This window comes from Curcuma longa, chromosome 1 (genome assembly GCF_044706935.1).
Source record: "Curcuma longa cultivar G26 ecotype Majalengka, Jawa Barat chromosome 1, ITB_CL_G26_1.1, whole genome shotgun sequence".
NCBI lineage: Eukaryota > Viridiplantae > Streptophyta > Magnoliopsida > Zingiberales > Zingiberaceae > Curcuma > Curcuma longa.
The window spans coordinates 4678999-4702310 of NC_133861.1; the positions used below are offsets into that span (position 1 = coordinate 4678999).

The 23312-nt window shown below is 36.9% G+C and overlaps 1 protein-coding gene across 3 annotated transcripts; it reads left to right on the plus strand.

Moving 5' to 3' along the window:
* Positions 1-1773: 1773 nt before the first annotated feature.
* LOC141813198 (uncharacterized) lies at positions 1774-23223 on the plus strand. Of its 3 annotated transcripts, none has more exons than XM_074701118.1 (4): positions 1774-2076; positions 17864-18890; positions 20005-20863; positions 22825-23223. In XM_074701118.1, the coding sequence occupies exons 2-4, from the start codon at positions 17922-17924 to the stop codon at positions 22863-22865; spliced, it is 1869 nt and encodes a 622-aa protein (XP_074557219.1). In that variant the 5' UTR covers positions 1774-2076; positions 17864-17921; the 3' UTR covers positions 22866-23223. The 3 variants fall into 3 exon arrangements, with proteins under 3 accessions (XP_074557219.1, XP_074557228.1, XP_074557236.1); XM_074701127.1 differs by having other exon boundaries at positions 17867-18890; XM_074701135.1 differs by lacking the exon at positions 1774-2076 and adding an exon at positions 2496-2555.
* The last annotated feature ends 89 nt before the right edge of the window (positions 23224-23312 follow it).

The following is a 23312-nucleotide window of genomic DNA, read 5'->3' on the forward strand; positions in this document are numbered from 1 at the left end:
TCCAACCTATTGAAGCACATTTGAAATATCGAAGCATAAGTCAGGTTTCATATGTATTGTTGCTCTTTTATTCGATTGCACATAGACTCGTACCAGGTCTGTTATTCTTGGGACATGATTAAGTTAGTTATTATATGACAGATTTACTTAAGAGAGTAAGGATCGAATTTCGATAAAGCGGAGGTAATACCTTTCCCGTAGTGGTCAACTGTAACTTCTCAATTTACCTCCTCACAGATGGTCGTGGGATTGACCGTGTGGAGCCGCTGAAGTGGTAGATTCCACCTTTGTTGAAGTGGATCAGGTATGTTGGATTGATTCACTCCGTCATACAATTTAAATAGATTAATTAGGTTGATATTTTATTAACTAATTTAAAAATAGATTTAAATGGGTTGACTTGTTTGGACCTAACGTATGCAGAGGTGGACTTGAATTAGTTAATGAGTTGAGAAATTTATTTTTTAAAAAAATTTAAAATAAAAGTAAAAATTTTATTGAGCTCGTGAACTTAATCTACCTAATGCGCAATCACACTTAAATTTTTCAATATTTTCAATATATATTTTATTTTTTTTGATGAATTTGTGACCTTAACCCACATAATCCGCAACTTAACATAAAAATTATATTTTTTAGTAGGCCCATGAGTTGATCGGTCTAATGCGCAATCCGTTTTGAATTGAACTGAATTGAAAATTTTCTAGTCTGTCAAAATGGTAGGTTTGTTCATCCCACCTCACCGTATAATGAGTTTGTAATGGATTGACTCATCCCGTTATGAGTTGACCTATTTGACCGCACTAATTGCTTGTCACTTTCCAAAGTTGTGTCCTTAAAAGCCCTAATATTAGTTCCATTTTTTACTTTCGACGATGACTTTCATCTTCACATCTACGGTTACTCTTTTTCGACTGTTTTTATTCCCTAATCTCTTCTCTCTTGTCTTCCATCATAAACACCCTATGCTTTTTACACATCGATATAATCAAGATTTCGGTTCGAGTTTATAATCATCTCCAAAGGTAAACACATGCATGATTATACAAGAATGGTCTATTCTAATGCATCTATATATTTAAATTTAAATTTTAAGTAGAAAATAAATCTCTAACAATTTTGATCAAAATTGTGATTTTGACATTGTTTGGACACTTTGAAAGCTTAATTGAACTCCATTGATATCCTAGATTACATCAAATTATTGTGATAATTTTTTAAATTTATGTTTAATATTTTAATTTATAATTTATGTATAAAAATTTTAAAATTTATAAAAATTTATGACAAAATTTACATCCCTTATCTTGTTATTTTTATTTTGAAAATTATATATATATATATTTAAATTTATTATTTAAGCAATAGTTTTGACAAAAATTACTTGACGATATGCTACCTGTATATTTAAATTTAAATTATCAAAATTGCTAAATAATTTTTTAAAATAAATTTAATTATTTTTGAAAAATTAATATTTTTTATTTATAAGTACTTAACCGTTTTTAAAAATTTAAATGACTTTCCCTCTTTTGTTTTTCTAAAAAAGAATTATATATATTTTAAATTGCAACAGATTTAAATGGTAAAATTCGACAAAACGGGGTATCCTGACGATAAAAAAGAAAAGAGCCGAAACCTTTCTTTTTATAAATTAGAAGAAAAAAATGGAATAAAATCAGCAGCGGAGGGGTCAAATTGGAAAATGAAATTACCTTAAAATCAAAAGACGATAAAGAATAAGCATCCCCTTCTTTGCAGTTGCACGGCCGCGGTACACAGTCACACTGCCCACTATCTTGTCTCCTTTTCCTTGTCTGCTCGTGTGAGAGAGAGACAGAGAGAGAGAGAGAGAGAGACCGTAAATCGGCGGATTGAGGGCCGTTTTACTGACAGTCGATCGCTCGAGGCGACACTCATCAGTCATCAGCGCTCGTTTGTCTTCTGTCGTCGGAGGAATCTGGGTCTGGGCGTCTGCGCAGTTCCTGTTCACTTAGCTCCCCTAGCTGGTTCCTGTCCGATCTCGCCGCCGTTCTTTTTGGAGTGTGTTTCGTTCCGCATCGATTCCATTTTCAGGTGAGTTGACGAGTAATTCGTTCCTTCGCCTCGTTTCTCTGTTTTTAAAAAAAGGAAAATAGCGTAGCGTAGCGTTTGGAGAAGGTATTTGAGAAAGAGTTATTTATGTATGGAGGCTTCCTTTCGTGAAAAGATGCCCCTTTGCTGGGGATTAGCTTTGCCTTGCAATTAGGGTTTTATGCATTCAGCCGCTTTTCTCTGTAATGGAAATAGACGTCCTTTTTAAATTTCCGTATAAATAGACGTTTGGTGTATGCTCTCGCTGCATTTTGGCAGAGCCTGTAATGTGATATGGACAGATCTAGTCTGTTCTTCAGATGAATGGAGAGAATGCTTCGAGTCATAGTAGAATTTAGGCAATTTTGGTTTCCTAACTGATCTCAGCTTTTTAAAAAAATTTTTATGCTAGATAGGTATGCTATTGGAGTAGTTTCTCAGTTGGCTAGAGTGGGGAAATTGATTTTCCTGTTCACACCGAGGTATCAGGGTTGATCGTTAAGTTAAAACCTCCCTTATAGGCTGATCATTCCTGAGAAAAAATAAATAATTTTGCTTATTGTTTTAGTTGGTATTAGTTACGTTTTGGATTCTTCACATGAGAAGAGCAACTAGAAATTGGTTCGATTCTCAAACAGGAAAAATGTAAGAGTCAATTCCCTGAGAACCTGGTAGTTTGGCTCTTTACATGGTATCACATTTGTCATCATTCATAAAAAAACCTACAGATTTATGTATTCTGAATAAGTGATAGCCTTAATTAGTACTCTTCCAGTGAAAATTAGGAGAATCAATGTGAGATGTGCAAGAATGTTCTATTTTGTCTGGGACTTATAGTTTGTATTATTAGACTTGGAAGTGGAATTCTTTTGTAGCATTTAACCAATAGGCAATAGCACGAACTTGGTATCAACTTGGATGTGTACATGTTACATAGTCCACAATATTGTTGGACCAAATATAGGAGCAATGTGGGTAAAATACCTAATAGGGTAACTGATCATCAAAGGGAAGACATGTGTCAGGGGGCAAAAAGAGACATTTGTGAATAGGGACCGACTGAAGGAATCATAGTTGAGTTAGGTGGAAAATAGTTAATCCAACAAAAAAAAGCGAATCTACTATTAGTTAAGCAACATATAATAGAGGACCATTGGATAGACACTTACTCCAAAGGCATACAAAAGCAAAGAGATTCTAATCATTAGGTGATTTTGATCTATGTGCAAGGAGATACAACATATTTCCATTCTCACTTGAACTTCAATCTCAACCTCAGAACTCGCGTGAATCCCTTAGTTGGATCGACGCCTAAGGATGTCCTTTGAGTGAGGACGCGTCCTTACCCGTTCTTCCTTTCGGAAGAATCACTCTACTTCAGGAGTTTACCTTATCAAACCTTAGTCCTCTAATCCCATTTGGGCTTCTTGTATAGCCTTTGATCACTCGACCCTCAGTTCTTGTCTGACTTAATTTCTGATCTTCTCTGACCCCATCAAGTCTCTCCCACCTGGTGTCCCTGATCCTTTAAGACTTGCCTTGCCAAGTCCGATCCAGTTGACCAATTAGGATTTTTCCTTACCTAACCTCCAGTTAGGACTTGTCTTGCTTAGTCTGGTCTAGCTGACCTATTAGGACTTTCTTTTGTCTAACCTTTAGTTAGGACTTTGCCTTGCCTAACCTCTAGGTAGGACTTTTTTGATTGTGCTACATGCATACTAGATCAAGCTTATTAGTTATTAACAAGACTTAACCTTAAAACTTTGTCAATATCAAAACATAGGTTTGATTCTGGTGCTCCCTGCACCAGCAAATGCTAAATCCAAACCAATCTTTGACCAAGCCCAGTGCAATCTTGGTCCATCCTAAATTGGTTTCTAATAGAGCTGTGATCCAGCCAAGTCCAATGCAACCCATCTATCCAGAACTATAAACCAGTCTAGTTTAGCCTAAAATCCAATCCAAGCTTTAAATGAGCCTAAAGTTAACGTCAAATTTGACCAAGGTGACTAATTAATCAAAATCAAACTCTAAACAAGGTAATATGGCACCCACTAACCCCACAATCACATGCTCAATTCCATAACTTCATCAAACACTACATTATCATTTTCAATTAAAACTTTATAATCGTTTAATCAAGTGTTGTGTTTTATTAATCAATTTACAGCTTCATATACAATCAATAAACTTAAAATCAACTCAACTGCATGATATCGAAAATGATTGTTAAATTTAGACATCAACAAATACTACCGATGGGTTTGGATGTGCGCAAAGCACAGTTAGAAGTATAGCAAAGAAATGACATGTTGAAACTATAGCAAAAAAGGGGCATCATTTAGGCAATTAGGTTGTGCAAAACCCCATAATGATAGAACAACGACACCATGAGATTGAAGCACTCATAATAGCATCATAAATGCTAGGATAGTACTGAACATATATAAAAAAAATAAAGTGTGGAAGGTTTGTGCCGGACCACTTCCTTGCAATTTATATAGAATTGAAAGGGACACTCACTTGAGAATTGTATGCTTGACCCTAAGGAAAATATTAGCCATACATGATTGCATGTTTTGTAACACCTGACACTTTGTCACGACATAAGTCAAGTCAGGTAGAGTTCAATTGAGCTCAAGTTAGGTTAAATATATTAGGGTCGATTATAGATGAATCGGAGAATTAGAGGAGGTCAATAACACTTTGACTTGAAATCATGATTTAAAATCATGTACAAGCAAATCTCGTACGGCGCCGATCAAAATGGTTGAAACGAATCCTTCCAATAAATTACCAAAACACGATACTACTCAACACCAAGACAATGTCCCTGGTGTCGAGTATTTTCGTGTTAACACTCGACACTCCTTAGCATGCTAAAATTGAGTTATTTTTTTATAATTTTTCGTCATATAAGATAATGTTGAAATTGTAGCAATCCAAATGGGAAACAAAAAATAAAAGTTTATCTTTTTTCTTTTACTTCTTCATCTCTTTCCTCTTTTCATCTCCAATTTATGCACTATACATCGAAACATTAGTACGATACCGAGACACTATTGTTTTCATCAAAGACCGAAATATCAGCACGGCTTGAGATTTCAAATCCTGCCTAAAATGAAATTTTTTGCAAGGTGACACAAGTAAAATGAGTAGAAAAATCAATTGAGTAAAGCAAGCACTAATATAAGGGATTTTATAAAGCTCGTAAACTTCAATTTCTACTCCATGAGCTATGACTTGTAAGGAGTCACCTTGTGAATCTCTATAACCTTTCTCTTTCTCAAAGGCAAAGAAACCTCTTACAAAAGTTTCTTTCAATGAAAGGAAAGTAAATTAATCTTGTAAGAAAAACGAATAACAAGAAGACTAGAAAGACAATAATTGAAGCAATGGCACTATCTCTAGCTTTTTCTTGAGTTTTTTCATCAGCTTTTTGCTATCCTTGGCAAGCTCCCTTGCCCACCTTTATAGCCTCTAAGTTGCCTTCAAACAAGCTTTAGTCTATTGTTCTACGCAGATCCAATTGACTCAAACTTTTTCCAATCTATACAACCTTTTTCTAATCGACTATTTTTGTGATTGTGTAAGTTTTGCCTAGCAATGGATACTTTAGTGGAATCAACTTGATTCTAGTCGACTTAGCCACGGAGTATGTAATTTTAGCTTCATGTATTGAATCAATGGTCGGATTCTAACTTTTTATCAAGATTCAATCGACTAGATAGTTGGCTGAAATGCCTTTAGTGACTGCCCTACTTAACTCTGAAGCAAAGAACAACAATAGCAAATATGCACAAAGAAAGTCTTTAGTCAATGGCCTAGTCAACTCAATTTAAGTCAGTCGACTCCACTCTAAACTGCTAGGTCCAGTTCGGTGCGTTGCTCGTGTTTACACGTTTCACAAACGTGCGCAGCGGAAGAAAAATAATAATTACAACTAATTATTATAACATTCACAACACATGCATGTAGGATGTAACAAGTACAAGACATAATTGAAAATATTTTTTTTTAAAAAATAACGTTTATTCTAAGCATACCGACGAATGTCGTAGAATGAGATTGACATCAATTGAGTGACTCTATCAAAGCTCGCCTCTATCGATGATCCATATTAAGCTCTTGTCTGGGCGGCTTGCTAAAACTACGAGTCGTGTCACCGTCTTCGGTACTAGCCAACGATCGACTGCGGTCGATACCAGAGAAAATTCTAATATCGAAAACACGCAATAACACGTCGTGATCATTTTCTAAGGCTTTCTAACTATCGCCGACAATCGTATTCTCTGTGTAGACTTCGGTGGTCAACCTTTGACTGTCGATATAGGGCAAACAGTCGGAACCCTTTCCTGCGAAGATGATACAATCTCCGGAAGCTTCACAAACTTTCAGCGGCAAACCCCGACAATAATTCTGACAGCAACCTAGTGGTCGTAAACTATTTCCCACGATGTAAGGTGCTTCAATGGCCAGCGACAACTGATTGGATCTTTACAAAAGCTCCAATCAGCTTGGTCTTCTCCGACGGGTGATCACCACAGGGAAGACCAACCTGCCCGCGTCCAACGCCGACTGGTACTTCCTTCTCTCCGTGGCGGCCGACAATGGGAGCCCAACAGCAAGCGGCAAACCCGGGAGAAGACGAGCTAGGGAAGAAGAACAAAGGCGGGGCTCACGATTCCTCCCGAGTTCAGGAGGTCAGCGACGGTCGCTGCCACGGGGACAAGGCGTTCGGGAAAAGGGGCGGCGGTCTCCAAATGGCTTGGATTCCCTCTTCTTTCGGCCGATGACCGGGCTTGCAAGTTGGGCGGCGCTCACCAAATTGCTGTTTTGGGTTAGGGCAAAATCGCGATCAGGGAAGGGAAGGAACACACGCCTTGAAAGGAAGCGACCACGGGTTGGGTTTTTATCTTATTCTTGTAGCAATTAGGGTTTACTGTAACAAACCGGGTTTTTAAGTTAAGATGGATGGATGATTGTAATTAAACCTAGTTTCAATCTCAACCGTACATTCCTCGTTTAATATCATATTTCATACAACATCTTATTGGATTTGGATCCAATCCAAAACTCCATTTCTTAACTCAATACCCAAAAACTTATAGGCCGTTTAATTTAAGTTTGGTTCAAAACGAAACCAAGTTGATCTAATTTGGTTCAAAACCAAATCGTTTGGTTCAATAATCAAAACAACTCCAATCAAAACCAAACCAATTTGGTTCTTGTTGTCTTCATAAGACGAAGCCAATCATCGCTTCTGATATGCTAAAATCTCTTTTATTAGAACCAAATCAATTTGATTCATTTATCTTTACAACACGAAATCCATCATCTTTGTCATTTGTCTGGTCCAATCAGATTTTATTTCTCTGTATATGAGAATTCAATTCTTAAACTCATTTTAAGTCCTTCAGAGGAGCTTGTAGTATGTGCGACCTAATAGATTTCCGGCTATGTTGGCCGTTCATAATTAACCATTAATTACAGAATGATCATAAGTGACACATAGTAGTACATCATGATCCTCAATTGATTGAAAAATTAACGATTGATTCCAGAATCATTTCTAAGCCCTTCAGCAGCTACAATGAGACGTGCCTTGTTCTTTTCACCGTCTTATACCCGTTTAGTTCAGGATATGGTCTATATGTGTTAGTCCCCACTAGGCTGATTACGTCACACTTAACCTAAGCTGTTTTCTTGTCCTATTGATTCAAGTTACTTATACATGTGTCAAAGAGTACCATACTTTTGACATGCAATACTTTGGCCAAAGAATTCAAGTAACAATCCGGACAAGCGATCGTAAGGTATACATCTCTTTTTTCAAGTAATGGTGAATCCTCTGTGGGTTATCCAAACACCTTCGGACATTTCGACTTACACCTTCGGATATTTCACACATCCTCAGAGATGTTTGCCTAAGATGTGAAAGTATAAGCCTCCATGACTAAGATGACTTAAATACTGCAAGTCAAAGGAAACTCGCACGTAAGTTGTACTGAGATCTTCATTGACATATCTCTGTATATATAGAACCATATGAAGTCTCATGGTAGGTTATTTCAATGAACTAATTACCTTTAATTAACATTAACGTTTAACTTTCAACATCCAACGTCTCCAACCAGTGAGAAATAGCCGCTTGGTAAACCAAGGAGTATAAAATGTGCTAGTCTTAACAGAATTGATGACGTCCGTGCTCATCAATTTATCGATTAGGGATAATTTCAATACATTTATAATTGCACATGTAGAGACGCTTACTAGTTCAGATATAATCACAAATTCTCTCATGCTATGAATCGTATTGCGGACATTCAGTAAATGAGTTTAAGATTCAATCAAACACATATAAAATGTGCACTCAAATAGTGAATTTTTATTTATCTAATAAATAGTACATTCATAAGACGATTATCGTAGGACACCACTTAAATATAACACAAACAATATCCTTCTGATTCAAGCAAAACATCTTGATTTAACTCTTTAATTGATTCAACACTCCAATTGATTGATATCTAGATTATTGACTACAACCAAACTATGGTTGAGTTCTCACCTAAGTCAAATTCTATCCAAAATCAAAGTATAGGTCACTAGTAGACTCTCACAACTCACCAAGAGTTTACATGTGTTTGCAACTTTACTTTTCCCAAGATTTTATCTCCCATCATGTTTTCAATCCCTTAGATCCACTAAGTCCTTAACTCGTTCCACATGCCATTCTTCGTTAAGTCACCTACATAGTCCACCTCTTGCACTTGTGGAAGCTATCAACCCAACTCAAGCCAAACCCTCTTGGCCATGCCAAGTAAAGCTCCATGAGCTTTGTGTGCATTTTACCAAGTCCTTGCAAACTTCATGCACACAGACATCATTCGAACAAACCTAACTCAAACACTTTATCAAACACATCAAAACATGGTCGATAACGAATAATTAGGACATAATTGCACTAACAAAATGGACTATACCTAGAGTATAACTAGTTTCAATTAAGTCAACTCAATAGGACTAGGAAACAAAACTCAAGCATTTAATTTCGTATTATTGTGCTGACATTGTCTTATAGGGTTTTGTGCTAGCATCGATTTTGCAGGATGGTAGATCGAACAGTTTGATAGATAGATCAACTAATTTGGTATACCGAATGGTGATGTGGCATCCGATGTGACACAGGATAACAACGAGCTTGTTGATGTGACAAAGGATAATTGTTGATTAGCTGCCGTGGTAAAAAAAGTTATCAGCAAAGCTGACGTGACAGAGGTTGGTTGGAGGACAGCTGGATCGGTAAATTGATCCAAAGGATCGATGCACCGATAAAGCTGATCAGGATTTGGATTACCAGGTGATCGGTATACCGATCAGGGGGATCGGTAGATTGATCAGGTCCTATAAAAGAAGGTCTCGACCGAGGCTTCAGAATCAACTTCCAAGAGCTCCAACCCTCAACTCGCTTCAAAACGTTGATGCTACGACGAACTGTTACATCGACAATCGCATGCTACTCTGATTCTCTTTTGTCGGTATATTCATAATTTTGATATTATTGTCTTTATGCTTTAATTTCAAAAGGAATAGTAAACGTGTTATTGTTCATCGACTTTTGTAAAGACGAGTATTTTTCTCGTTGTGAGAAAAAGATTAATAGTGAATTGCCCATTGAAGCGATTAAGGATTGCGGGTCTTGGAATAGCAATGAGGCTGTGAACCATGTAAAAATAAAGTTGTGTTTGTGTTGTGTTTTGTTTTCTTATCTATCTCCGTTGCTATCTTTGATAAAACAAAATAAGTTTTCGAAATAGGTGAAAAAGTGACACACGCTATTCACCCCCTTTAGTACGCTACTAGATCCTACAATTGATATCAGAGTGGGGGCGCTTTAAATTGGTGTAACCACCGTTCGAATAATTTTCTTCACTTTGGTTTTCGTTTTTTTCTTTCGTTGATTTTAGTTCACCCGCACTATTAATCTAAGACTAAGTCTTGGAATTCCTCTCTTTTTTTCATGCAAGTTTTTGCTGAATGACCTACTAGGAAGGCTACAACACTGTTCGACCACCACTATTTTCCTGCAACAATTTTGGCTACTAGAAATGTTGAATGGAGTTCGACCTAAAGATCCAGTGGACATATGGATCATCATCCAAATCGGATTCTCACTCCCGATCGACGAGCAAGGGGTACCACTGGGGTGCGAGAAATGTAACAACATCACCAAAAAGACAATTGAGATAGATGTGAAGGCAATCCAAACCCTCCAGTGCGAACTAACCAAGGAAGAGCTGAATCGTATTAGACCCTTTATCAGCTCGAAAGACTTGTGAGACAAGCTACTCGAGTTGCACGAAGGGACATCGGACACCAAGGTATGTAAGCGAGACTTGCTTTTGAATAAATTATATACTATTAAAATGCAGGAAGAGGAGTTGGCGAGCTAGCTACATGTCCGAATCTAGGACCTCATAAATGGACTCCATGCCTTCAGACAACAAGTCAAGAACCGAGACATCATTAAGTACGCTTTAAAAGCATTTTCAATAAACACCTTGTGGGCATCTGTGGTATATGTTTGTAAAGTTTCGAGGGATCTTTCGAAAGTTAAATTAGACGAATTATTTTATAAATTTTAATTACACGAATAATCTAATGCTACTGTGCTCGAGAAAGGTTTTGCATTACTTGCATGTAAAATCAAAACCAACGAGTCAAAGTCCAAATCCCGAGTCTAACTCGAATCCGAAGACGAGGAGATTATTTCCGAACTAGTCAATCTAGTTCGGAAAATGTTCAAGAAGAAGGGGTTTACCAAGCGTGAGATTAAAAAGATGATCCAGTCAAAAACCAAATTACCGGTACCAAGTCGAACCACAAAAGCAAAAGCCGAAAAGACAAGCTACTCGAGTTGCACGAAGGGACATCGGACACCAAGGTATGTAAGCGAGACTTGCTTTTGAATAAATTATATACTATTAAAATGCAGGAAGAGGAGTTGGCGAGCTAGCTACATGTCCGAATCTAGGACCTCATAAATGGACTCCATGCCATCAGACAACAAGTCAAGAACCGAGACATCATTAAGTACGCTTTAAAAGCATTTTCAATAAACACCTTGTGGGCATCTGTGGTATATGTTTGTAAAGTTTCAAGGGATCTTTCGAAAGTTAAATTAGACGAATTATTTTATAAATTTTAATTACACGAATAATCTAATGCTACTGTGCTCGAGAAAGGTTTTGCATTACTTGCATGTAAAATCAAAACCAACGAGTCAAAGTCCAAATCCCGAGTCTAACTCGAATCCGAAGACGAGGAGATTATTTCCGAACTAGTCAATCTAGTTCGGAAAATGTTCAAGAAGAAGGGGTTTACCAAGCGTGAGATTAAAAAGATGATCCAGTCAAAAACCAAATTACCGGTACCAAGTCGAACCACAAAAGCAAAAGCCGAAAAGACAAGCTACTCGAGTTGCACGAAGGGACATCAGACACCAAGGTATGTAAGCGAGACTTGCTTTTGAATAAATTATATACTATTAAAATGCAGGAAGAGGAGTTGGCGAGCTAGCTACATGTCCGAATCTAGGACCTCATAAATGGACTCCATGCCATCAGACAACAAGTCAAGAACCGAGACATCATTAAGTACGCTTTAAAAGCATTTTCAATAAACACCTTGTGGGCATCTGTGGTATATGTTTGTAAAGTTTCGAGGGATCTTTCGAAAGTTAAATTAGACGAATTATTTTATAAATTTTAATTACACGAATAATCTAATGCTACTGTGCTCGAGAAAGGTTTTGCATTACTTGCATGTAAAATCAAAACCAACGAGTCAAAGTCCAAATCCCGAGTCTAACTCGAATCCGAAGACGAGGAGATTATTTCCGAACTAGTCAATCTAGTTCGGAAAATGTTCAAGAAGAAGGGGTTACCAAGCGTGAGATTAAAAAGATGATCCAGTCAAAAACCAAATTACCGGTACCAAGTCGAACCACAAAAGCAAAAGCCGAAAAGACAAGCTACTCGAGTTGCACGAAGGGACATCGGACACCAAGGTATGTAAGCGAGACTTGCTTTTGAATAAATTATATACTATTAAAATGCAGGAAGAGGAGTTGGCGAGCTAGCTACATGTCCGAATCTAGGACCTCATAAATGGACTCCATGCCATCAGACAACAAGTCAAGAACCGAGACATCATTAAGTACGCTTTAAAAGCATTTTCAATAAACACCTTGTGGGCATCTGTGGTATATGTTTGTAAAGTTTCGAGGGATCTTTCGAAAGTTAAATTAGACGAATTATTTTATAAATTTTAATTACATGAATAATCTAATGCTACTGTGCTCGAGAAAGGTTTTGCATTACTTGCATGTAAAATCAAAACCAACGAGTCAAAGTCCAAATCCCGAGTCTAACTCGAATCCGAAGACGAGGAGATTATTTCCGAACTAGTCAATCTAGTTCGGAAAATGTTCAAGAAGAAGGGGTTTACCAAGCGTGAGATTAAAAAGATGATCCAGTCAAAAACCAAATTACCGGTACCAAGTCGAACCACAAAAGCAAAAGCCGAAAACATTTGCTACGGATGCAATTAGAAGGGGCATTTCAAGTCTAAATGTCCAAACATCAAGGAATCCAAGAAGCCTCAAAGGAAGAAGATACTAAAGGTGACTTGGGACGAGTCTTCGTCAAAAGAGTCGGACGAAGAAGAACAAGCTTAGGCAAGCTTCTTGGCACTACTGACACAAGAGTAAGTGGTTGAGACAGAGTCCGAGTCGAGCAACGGATCGTACCCGTTTCAAAAGGTCCAAATGTCATTGTAAGTTCTCAATTAGTAGAAAAATTATATTCATTGATTTATTGTTTGACTCACAAGTTAGTCAAGTCTATTGTCCGGGTTAAGTCACTCCAAAAGGAGGTAACAATTCTTAAGGAGAAGACTAGCACAAGTTCCTTAATTGCAGATGTTCAAAATGGAACTTCAACTCAAGTCCAATAACTTGAGAAAGAAAATTCCACTTCGAAAGCTTAAGTTAAGGACTTTAAAAGTTTGTTGGAATGATTCACTTCGAGCTCCAAATATTTTGATATGATACTTGAAACTCAAAGGGTCTTATACAATTAATCCGAACTCAGATACAAAACTAATAAATGATATAGATCATATTTGTCGCTAGTAAATCGAAATAATAGACCAAGAGTTGAAGCATGAGTCCCTCGGGGCATAGTTGAGTTGGTTATGACAGGGCAGACTTGCTGAAGTGGGCAAGGGTCGAATCTCGGCGAAGCCGAGGCAATACCCTCCCCCGACGTGACCAACTGCAGCTTCTTGATTTACCTCCTCATAGATGGTTGTAGGACCGACCGTGTGGGGCCGCTGGGGTGACGGATTCCACCTTTTGCTGAAAAATGAGTTCCTAAGTCAATCAAGTTGGACTGAACCAATATTGGACTCCCAAGGATCAAATCCACTATTTGACTAGGCCTTATCAGGGTCATGATCCAGGGGAAGTCACTAGAAAAACCTTCTTAATTAGATAAATTGCATGATTGCTTAATTTACTGCCTTTATGCATGATTAGTTTATTGTATGCTTAATTTAGAACGGTTAGTTAGAAAATGCTTAATCTAACCTTGACAATCTAGCATTAGAAGGGATTGAGATGATAGCAGGGTAGGAAAGCTTTGCCAAAACATGTCTAGGTTGAATCATATGTGTTCTACCTGGTGCACTTGGCCTAATGAAACTAGCTGAAGCTACCTAAGTTCAACATGCGTTAGTTAGAAAAGGATTTAGTACTAAGTCTCTTGGGTTGATTGTTTTGAGAAGGTTTTGTTTTAGGCACGTGATTACTTTAATGACATCCATTGTGACTCATCACAACTTTGAAGTTTATCCTAAAAACATCAGTTTGACGGATCCAAAGATGTCGAAATCTAACACAAGGTCAGATAAGTTTCCTTGGGTTCAAACTTTGAATTAAAAAAAATTAAAAACCATCTCACAATAACTCATAAGACTAATTTGATTGACAATCTAGAATGAGTGAGATGCTAAATTAAAATAAATAAGAACCTTGATTCTAATTAATTCAAACAATTCAAACTTAATTTAAAATTCTAATCTAATAATTCAATCTTAATAAGTCAAACTCTAATTTAAATTTAAACTTAAATTTAAAAGTTCTAATTTAAATTTAAATAATTCAAACTTGATACTAATTCAAATAATTCAAAATAACACAAAATCTTAATCAACTAACTCAAATATGATTACTAGTAATTAAAATTAATCAAAATCAAGTCTACCTAAATCTCGATCCACTACTTAAATCTAGATCAACTAGCGAACTTTAGAGCAACTATCTAACTCCTCAATCAAGAAATTATGATACTAAATCAACACAATCAAACCAACTCTATATTTGAACATTACACTTAGGTCTATGTGACTCACAAAAGGGCTAAATCACTAAGCAAAGTTTATAATACTCAGTGTTTCAAGATCTAGTTGAATATATAGTGAATTTTAAAATTACTAAAAATTAAGGGAGTTTAAAATCAAATTAGACTTGAACAAAATATGAACAATCATAATCCTGAATAAAACTCAAGTTATCCTACTAACCAAATAGTAGAGTGCCCAACTATACGTGTTAAAGACCCAACTACGCAAACACGAGTTAGAATTCTAAGAAGTAGTTTAAACCTAACACAATGAAACCTAAGAAGCAATAGCTAAACTTGAAGCCATTAAGATGGTTCAAATAAATGTTAAAATCATATGGTGCGTGAACACTTAAATCACTCTAACCAAGTATTAAGCACAGTTTAAAAATGAACATCTAAAGCTTTGTATAATAAGTAACAATTTTAAAAAGGGGTTTAAGCCAAATTGATACAACTATACTAAAAACCATTGTTACCCTACTTAAAATAGGACCATCTTAATTACGTTGCCTGACCTAGTTAAGCTAGACTGACTTAGAAGGTATGAACCTTAAATACTATCATCCACTTGTACCTTGATATAGAACCTATGCTTGTTTTAATAGCTTAGTTTATATACCTGGCCAAAATAAAATGAGATCCATGATCCACCCTAGCTTGCTTAAGTTTTAATTGTCTAGTTTTGAATATTGCAAGTATCAATAGGTTTCCTTGTGGGTTTGTGTTTTTACAAGCATTGCTTAAGTTTTTTTTAAATCATGCTTTTCAGTTCATTACTTGAAAAAATATTATTTACAATGTTAAAGATATCTTTAAAATTTGTGTGAAAACCTTTTTGAAAATCTATATTTCTGAAAAATTCTATTGAAAAATATTCGAAAATGTTTTCTAAGTCTAAAAATGTTTGTGAAAACTCACTTTGAAAAAGCATGCTTCCAAACTTAAATCTCTGTGAAAACTAATTTTTATGGTTGAAAACTCATGCCAAATCTATGGAATACCTAGAAATAACATAATAATTTTTGAAAAACACCCTCCAATCTATTATAGTTTTTATGGTCTCCCATTTTTTTGTGTATCAGAGGGGGAGGAAATAAAAGGTTTAAAGGTTTTAAAGTGTTTGAAAAATGAAAGTTTAAAGGAAAAAGTTAGCATCTTCAAACACTCAAAGGAGTTTAAATTAAGGGGGAATTTAAACTTAAGGGAGATCTTAAAATAACTTTTTTTCATAAATATTTAAACTTAATTTTAAACTAGGTTGTCAAACATCAAAACGAGGAAATTGTTAGTGTAGGGAGCACCAGAATTGAACCTATGTTTTGATGTTGACAAAGGTTTAAGGTTAAGTCTTGTTAATGACTAATGAGCTTAATCTAGCGTGCATGTTAATTTTAAACCTGATTGCCAAATATCAAAAGGGAGAAATTGTTGATGTAGAGAGCACCAGAATCGAGTTTATGTTTTGATGTTGACAAATGTTTAAGGTCAAGTCTTGTTAATGACTAATGAGCTTGATTTAATGTGTAGGTAGCACAACCAGAAAAGTATCTAGTGTACAGGTGGCACAATTAGAAAAGTCTTAGCTGGAATCTAGGCAAGATAAAGTCCAAACTAGAGATTAGACAAAAGAAAGCCCTAATAGGTCAGTTGGACCAGACTAAGCAAGACAAGTCCTAACTAGAGGTTAGACAAAGGAAAATCCTAGTTGGTCAGTTGGACTAGATTAGGTAAGGCAAGTTTTAGCAGATCAAGGATACTAGACGGGAGGGACTTGATGGGGTTAGAGAGGACCAGAGATAAGTCGGACAAGGATTGGGGGTCGAGTGATCAAAGGCTAAGCAGGAAGTCTAAATGGGGTTCGGAGGGCCAAGGTTTGACAAGGTAAGCTCTTAAAGTGGCGTGGTTCTTTCGAAAGGAAGAACGGGTAAGGACACGTCATCGCTCAGAGGACATTGTTAGGCATCGATCCAACTAAGGGATTCATGCGAGTTCCGAGGTTGAGATCAGATAGTCGAAAGATTGTCAAACTCATGCATTTAACTTCACATTATTGTGCTGACACTGTCTTGTAGGATTTTGTGCTAACATCAGTTTTGCAGGATCGGTAGACCGATAAGTTAGTTCAGTAGACCGATTAGTCGGTTCGGTATATCGAACGGTGAGCATAGGATACCGACGAGCTTGCTGACGTGGCAAAGGATAATTGTTGACTGACTGACATGGCAGAAAAAATTATCGACAAGCTGACGTGGCAAAGGCTGGTTGGAGGAGGGTCAGATTGGTAGACCGATCCTGGGGATTAGTGCACCGATAAAGTCGATCGATTCTCAGGTGATCTGGATTATTAGGTGATCGGTATATCGATCAGGGGATCGTTAGACTGATCAGGTTCTATAAAAGGTCTCGGTTGAAGCTTCAGAATCAACTTCCAAGAGCTCCAACTCTCAACTCACTTCAAAATACTGATGTTATGACACTACGCCAATAACCACACGCTACTCTGATTTTCTTTTGTTGGTATATTCATAATTTTGATATTTTTGTCTTTGTGCTTTGATTTCAAAAGGAATAGTAATCGTGTTACTGTTCCTCGACCTTTGTAAAGACGAGTCTTTTTCTCGTTGTGAGAAAAAGACTAACAGTGAATTGCCTATCAAAGCGATTAAAGATTGTGAGGCCTTGGAGTAGCATTCAGAGGTTGTGAATCAAGTAAAAATAAAATTGTGTTTGTGTTGTGTTTTGTTTTTTTATCTATCTCCGCTGCTATCTTTGATAAAGCAACATAAGTTTTCAAAAACAAATAAAAAAGCGACACATGCTATTCATCCCCCTCTAGTGTGCACTACTAGATCCTACAACATTGAGTTATGAGGGTTAAGCATTTGCATTGATTTGTAAGCATGAATCAAGTAAACAAGGATTGGAATAATATATTTGGTGTGTGACCTTTCCATTTGTATAATCATCTTAGGACATGCTAGATTTGTGAAACTGCATTGATATTGCTCTCTCTCTCTCTCTTATTACTATGGTGGAAGAGAGCTCACTTACAACATTTAAACTTTCTCATACATATATGAATTTTGCATCAAAATTACATAAAAGGAATTATGAAGATTTTAATTTTAAAGAAACATATTGATTCTGTATATCCTTGCCTAGAGATAACAGAAAATTGCATATATTTGTGAAACTTTTTAAATTTTCATGATTGATGATTTCTTTTAATCTTAAAGTAGAGCCAACTTGCATTAAGCATTGAACTCTGATGTTTACATGTAGCTGGTTTATCTTTACACATTTATGATATATTTGTGCAGCAGGTCTTTTGGGTTAATAAAGTGACTAAATCAAAAACTCAAGGTGCTTCTTATTGTCATGGAGAAGATCCCACCGGACTGCCCTTATCCAGGTTGTTTCTTTTGTGTCATGAAGGAAGGCAATCCCAGCAAGCGTCGATCAAGTATCCTGAAATTCTTCAGAGAGCTTCCTTCCCAGGATGATGATGGTCAAGTTCTTCCTATCAGTGGACTGTGGAACACTGCCATGGCTCACCCAAATGATCCAGAGTTCATCAACTTAGGAATCTTTGAATGCATGGCAGCATTGATATGGAAAGGCTTAAAGAATAGGCGATGGCTCTCACATGACCAGAACATTTATATCCCATACTATGCAGCTCATATAATTGGGTCCTACACTATGAATATGGAGGAATTTGCTGAAAGAGCAGTCCATGCTTCTGTCATTCCTCCCTTGGTTGAGCTTCTAAGGGGTAGATTGACTTGGGTGGAGCAGAGGGTAGCAGTTAGAGCATTAGGACACTTGGCAACTTATCCTAGTAGCTTTCCTGCAGTTGCAGATCACGGAGAAGTACTTGAGCTTGCCATTCAGCTTGCATCAAGTTCTCTTGAAATTGTCTATTCTCATTTTTACAAGTTTGTGGATAGGAGGATAAACTATCATTGTGATCTGCTTACTCGTGGAATGGGAGGAGTGGAAATGGAATCTAGGAAGGCAGAGGAATGGGCTAGTCAGTTACAGTGCTGGTCTCTTCAGCTTATTAACTGCTTTGCTTTCAAGCCAGAGTTTCTCTTCGACATATGCAAACCAGAGTTTTTGGTTAAATTGCCAGGCATGTGGGGAGGACTGGTTAATGAGAACTCACCTGCAGGTATTGGTTTACTCCGGACAATATGCCAACACAAGCTTGGTAGAGCTCCTGTTGCCAACTGTCCTGATATTGTTGAAGCACTATGCAACATTGCCCGATCATCAGATGACTGGCAGTATATGGCTATTGACTGTCTTCTTTGGTTACTCCAAGATCAGAATACTTCACAAAAGGTAAAAAATTCATATATGCTTCCCATCCACGAAAAGTTACATTATGCTTGCTTGCATACATGATGCACACTTAGTTTGTGCTTGATGTGTTTGTATGTGGGTGGTTAATTTTTTTGCTTACATAAGTTGCATAACTTAATTCCAAAGCAGGTATTTCCTCTTTCTGATATAATGTTCAACTGATTATGTTTCTACTTCTAGCTTTGAGGAGACACATATATTACAATTTGTACTATTTCAGTTTTACTAATTATATTTTATATGGAAATTGATGATCCGACATAAGAACCTATTTGATGCACTCTTTTCCATTGCAATTGGCTTTGTTAACATTCTCATTCTTGGACCCATACATGGGAAATAGATATTCTGGTATATATTGATAAAAACATAAAACTTGAATTTGAAAGATTAAGACTTTGTTTACCTAGTCATAGGGAGAGAAGAGAGGAGAGGGTACAGAGGGAGAGGAATGACAAGGTAGAGAGAAGGGGAAGGAAGGAGTCAAAGTTGTTTATGGTGCTATATATGGGGAGAGGAGAGATAAATTAACCCAATATCCTCACCAATTGACAACCTGCTTATGTTGTCCACCTACTGCTGATGTCGTCCACTTGTTACCTGCTCGCTTGCTTGACACATGGTGTTGCACTGCCAACCCAACGCTTGCTGCTGGCTGACCACTGTAGCTGCCACCTACCTGCCTGACCACACGACCGGTTAACCACCCTGATTGTCCGATCAAGCACCACAGTTTGAGCTTTCCTTTCCCCCGCTATGGATTCCACCAGGGTAAACATGGATTAAGTTGTTATTTCACAGCATTTTGCTGTGTACAGGATCAAAGATTCAGAGAAATGGATAAATTCTAGCATATGAAAAGTTAATTGTGGAGTAGATAGTTTTAATTCATTTCTTAAATTGAGCAATGATATAAAGTTTTGGTGTTTCATCATGTTTGTATTACATAATACTTGGTGGGTTTTGATGCCTTGGCATCAATAACTGTTGTTTGCTTAGTCCTTTCAAAAGCATGACCAAGATATTTCTATACTCGGTTTTAAATTTAAAAGATATGATCAGTTATTGATTGTGCGATGATACTCTTTTCCAGGTAATAGATAAAGCCGCCCCAGCCCTCACAGATTTAGCGGAAATTACTGCCCTTGGTGACCATAAAAGATTAGGGGACGCTATTGTTAACGTCCTTCAAGAATGTTGCGAGGCACAAGGAACTGCTCGTAGCTACATCAGCACACGTACAAAAGAACTGATTGATGAGCTTTTGAGCTCTAGACAGAGATTAAAATGGGAGAAAAGCATGCCAAAGGAGGATCTTCAAATAAAACAAGCTGCAGCACTGGTTGTTAAGCTGGAAGGAAACTCTTTATTCTCCTCAGGGGATATATCTGGAGCTGCATCAAAGTACTCTGAAGCTCTGGCATTGTGCCCAATGAAGTCCAAAAAAGAGAGAGTTGTGTTGTACAGCAATAGGGCTCAGTGTTATCTTCTCTTGCAGCAACCACTGGCAGCCATAAGTGATGCCACACGGGCTTTATGTCTTCATAACCCTCCAAATCGCCATGCAAAAAGTCTTTGGAGGAGAGCCCAAGCATATGATATGCTGGGTTTAGCAAAGGAGAGTTTGTTAGATGCCATTCTTTTCATTAATGAATGCTCACAATCTAATGATCCTGATCTTTCTCTGAAGCACAACAAAGTTCCTGATTATGCTGAAAGATTAGTGAAGAAACAGATGCGTGCTGCATGGTTATTTAGAGAAGCAGCTATGAAGCATGGCGTTATTCATACTGACGATGGGACTGGAGATATCTACGAGCAAGAGGCTGATGACTCTGAGTGGGAGACAGCCAGTGAAAGTGACATGGACAATGATGGAAGGGAAGCAGATGATGATGGAGATTGGAAAAATGACATCCGCAAAGATATGTATGACAAGGCAACAAAAAAAGGTATGAGATGTATCTTCGGATTAGAAATTTGAAGAAAATGATGTGGCTATGACTGCGGTACTAGCATATTTTCTAAAATCTGTTTATACTAGCATAAAATACAATGAAAAAATGTTTATGCTATAATAGTAGATTCACACGTATTCTTTACTTTTTTGTCCTGCATCTAATGTGATATAACAGTTGATTGAGGTTTTTGTCAAACATAACCTTAGAAAACACTTAAGTGACCTAATGCTCCTGTTTTCGTCGTCTTTTTTTTTTTTTTTTTTTTTTTGCAGCGCTGACCTTTGCTCATGATTTTCCTGTCAAAGTAAATCTGTGTAATTAGTGATTTCTAGTGGTTTTCATCTTAGTCCCTAGAGATTATAAATTAAATAATTTGGGCTTGTAATCTTCTCCTTGCATACAATAGGGAATTTAGAATTCGGATCATAGTGTTCTTATGTGGCTTGATATACTTAAATCATCTACCATACTGATTGAGGTTTCCAGTTTTCATAAGTGTTGTTTATACACTTAAAATTATGGTTCTTCTCGTGAAACAGTTCGTGATGGTGTAAAAAAAATTGGTTCTGACGATGTTTAATGCATAGTTCTGAAACTTGCCTTAGCCATTAGGAAAGAACAACAGGAGCTACAGGATATTATGTATTTGTTGCATTTTCTTCACCAAAACCAACTCTGTATTTTCCTATCATGTGGGGTTTGATATTGCACACGGGGTTCTAGGAATCATTTCATTGCAGGGTTCCTCGTATTCTCTAGCTTGTCGGTTATTTCTTCTTCTTACCTTGTTAAAATTGTGCTGCTTATGGTTTCTCATTGAATTTGTTGCAGTGTACTTATTTCTCTCATTTTTTTATCCTGAAGATCATGTGCTTTTTGCTAAATGCATGTCAATTTTTACTACTGCCCCCAATCTACATATCAGTAACTAGAAACCAATGGCCCGAATATTTGCATAGAAGTTAAGAGGTGCCATCAGATAGCTTCTGAAGGGGAAAGAAGTGGTTATCTTTACTGTGTACCACGTTCTTTCATAAAATTATGCTGAACAAGTGGGGGCTGGGCGTTGTTGAATGGTGTATATAATAGTTGACCATTCGTGAAATTCTGAAGCATCATGTTGCAGAGTTAATACGCCAGGCTATAAATTCCCTTAGAAATAAGTTCATGGGGATTATACACATATTGACCATTTTATGTTCCCTTTTTAATGTGAAAACATTGTGTATATCACAAGGTTCAAAACCTTGAGCCGTGCCGAAGTTTTGGCCTTTAACTGGAATGATATTGTTTCAGTATCATGTCGATATTTCGATGCATGCCACCGATAATGGATTGGAGTTGAAGAAGAAAGGAGATGAAGCATAGGAAGGAGACATCGTTTGTGTGGAGCATGATTTTAAGTCTTGTACCATGCCGGATGAAACTGTCAAAATGTATCATTCTGGTAAATTATCAAAATTCAATACCACTCAACACAAACAATGTCTCATTCCTTTACTTTATCTTCTTCCTTTTTCAACTTTCAATCTGTTACCGCCAGAACAATATCTTTCTTGTCAAAGATCGAAACTACGACATGACTCGAGATTTTGAACTTTGGTGCTAAGTGATATCGAGTTTTGATGATTTGTGAGAATGATACCTTTCAACCATTTCGTCCGGCACTGTACGAGATTTCAAATCATGATATATCACCACTTAGATAAGACCCTCCATTCAATTTGTTTTTGTTTGTTTGTTTGAGAAGACTAAATTTTTAAAAGCAAAATGCAATTTCTTTAACTCAGTTGTAATACACTACAATTTTCTGCTTTATTTTTATTACATCATATTAGATTGAAGAACTGTCAATATGCTCTCAACTTTGCTCTTTACATCATATAGTTACTCGACGCTCGCTTGTAATTTTCTTTGATACAAATTCCTGACGTCATTTGTTGTCATGATAGATTTGGTACATGGATACAAGATGCTTCTGGCTGAAGAATGAGACAAATTTGTATCAGATTACATCAGTGCGGGGTTGTTTCTTCTGTTCAGAAATTAAAACTGTCAAATATTTCTGCCCAGTTCTTGGATGTGAGTTTGAGTAACAGTCCTCATGTGATCTCAAATTTAGGTACAAATTCCTCCATATCCACTGTGTTAACCCCTAAAACCCTAAACTCTCTCTCTCTCTCTCTCTCTCTCTCTCTCTCTTTTTTGGCCAATATGTTGTTTATAGATTGTTTGGTTGAATTATTGTGGTTCTGCTTTCGTATTTGTAGCGTATTGAATGGAGATGCTAGCTTCCATAAACATGATTTGTATCCATAATTAGTGTTCATTGGCTACCATTTTTGCTTTCAGTGGGAAGAGGTTTTAGACTTGGTTCAAATGATTGTCTTGAGCTTTATTTAATGGACTGTAGTTGCTGATGGTTTGGTTCAATGAAAAA

Excerpts from the sequence above, each read along its gene's own strand:
- LOC141813198 (XM_074701118.1), top strand. The coding sequence starts at position 17,922 with ATGGAGAAGATCCCACCGGACTGCCCTTATCCAGGTTGTTTCTTTTGT. Across the intron at positions 18,891-20,004 it reads ATCAGAATACTTCACAAAAG|GTAATAGATAAAGCCGCCCC; the intron begins GTAAAAAATTCA and ends ACTCTTTTCCAG. Across the intron at positions 20,864-22,824 it reads TGACAAGGCAACAAAAAAAG|ATTTGGTACATGGATACAAG; the intron begins GTATGAGATGTA and ends TTGTCATGATAG.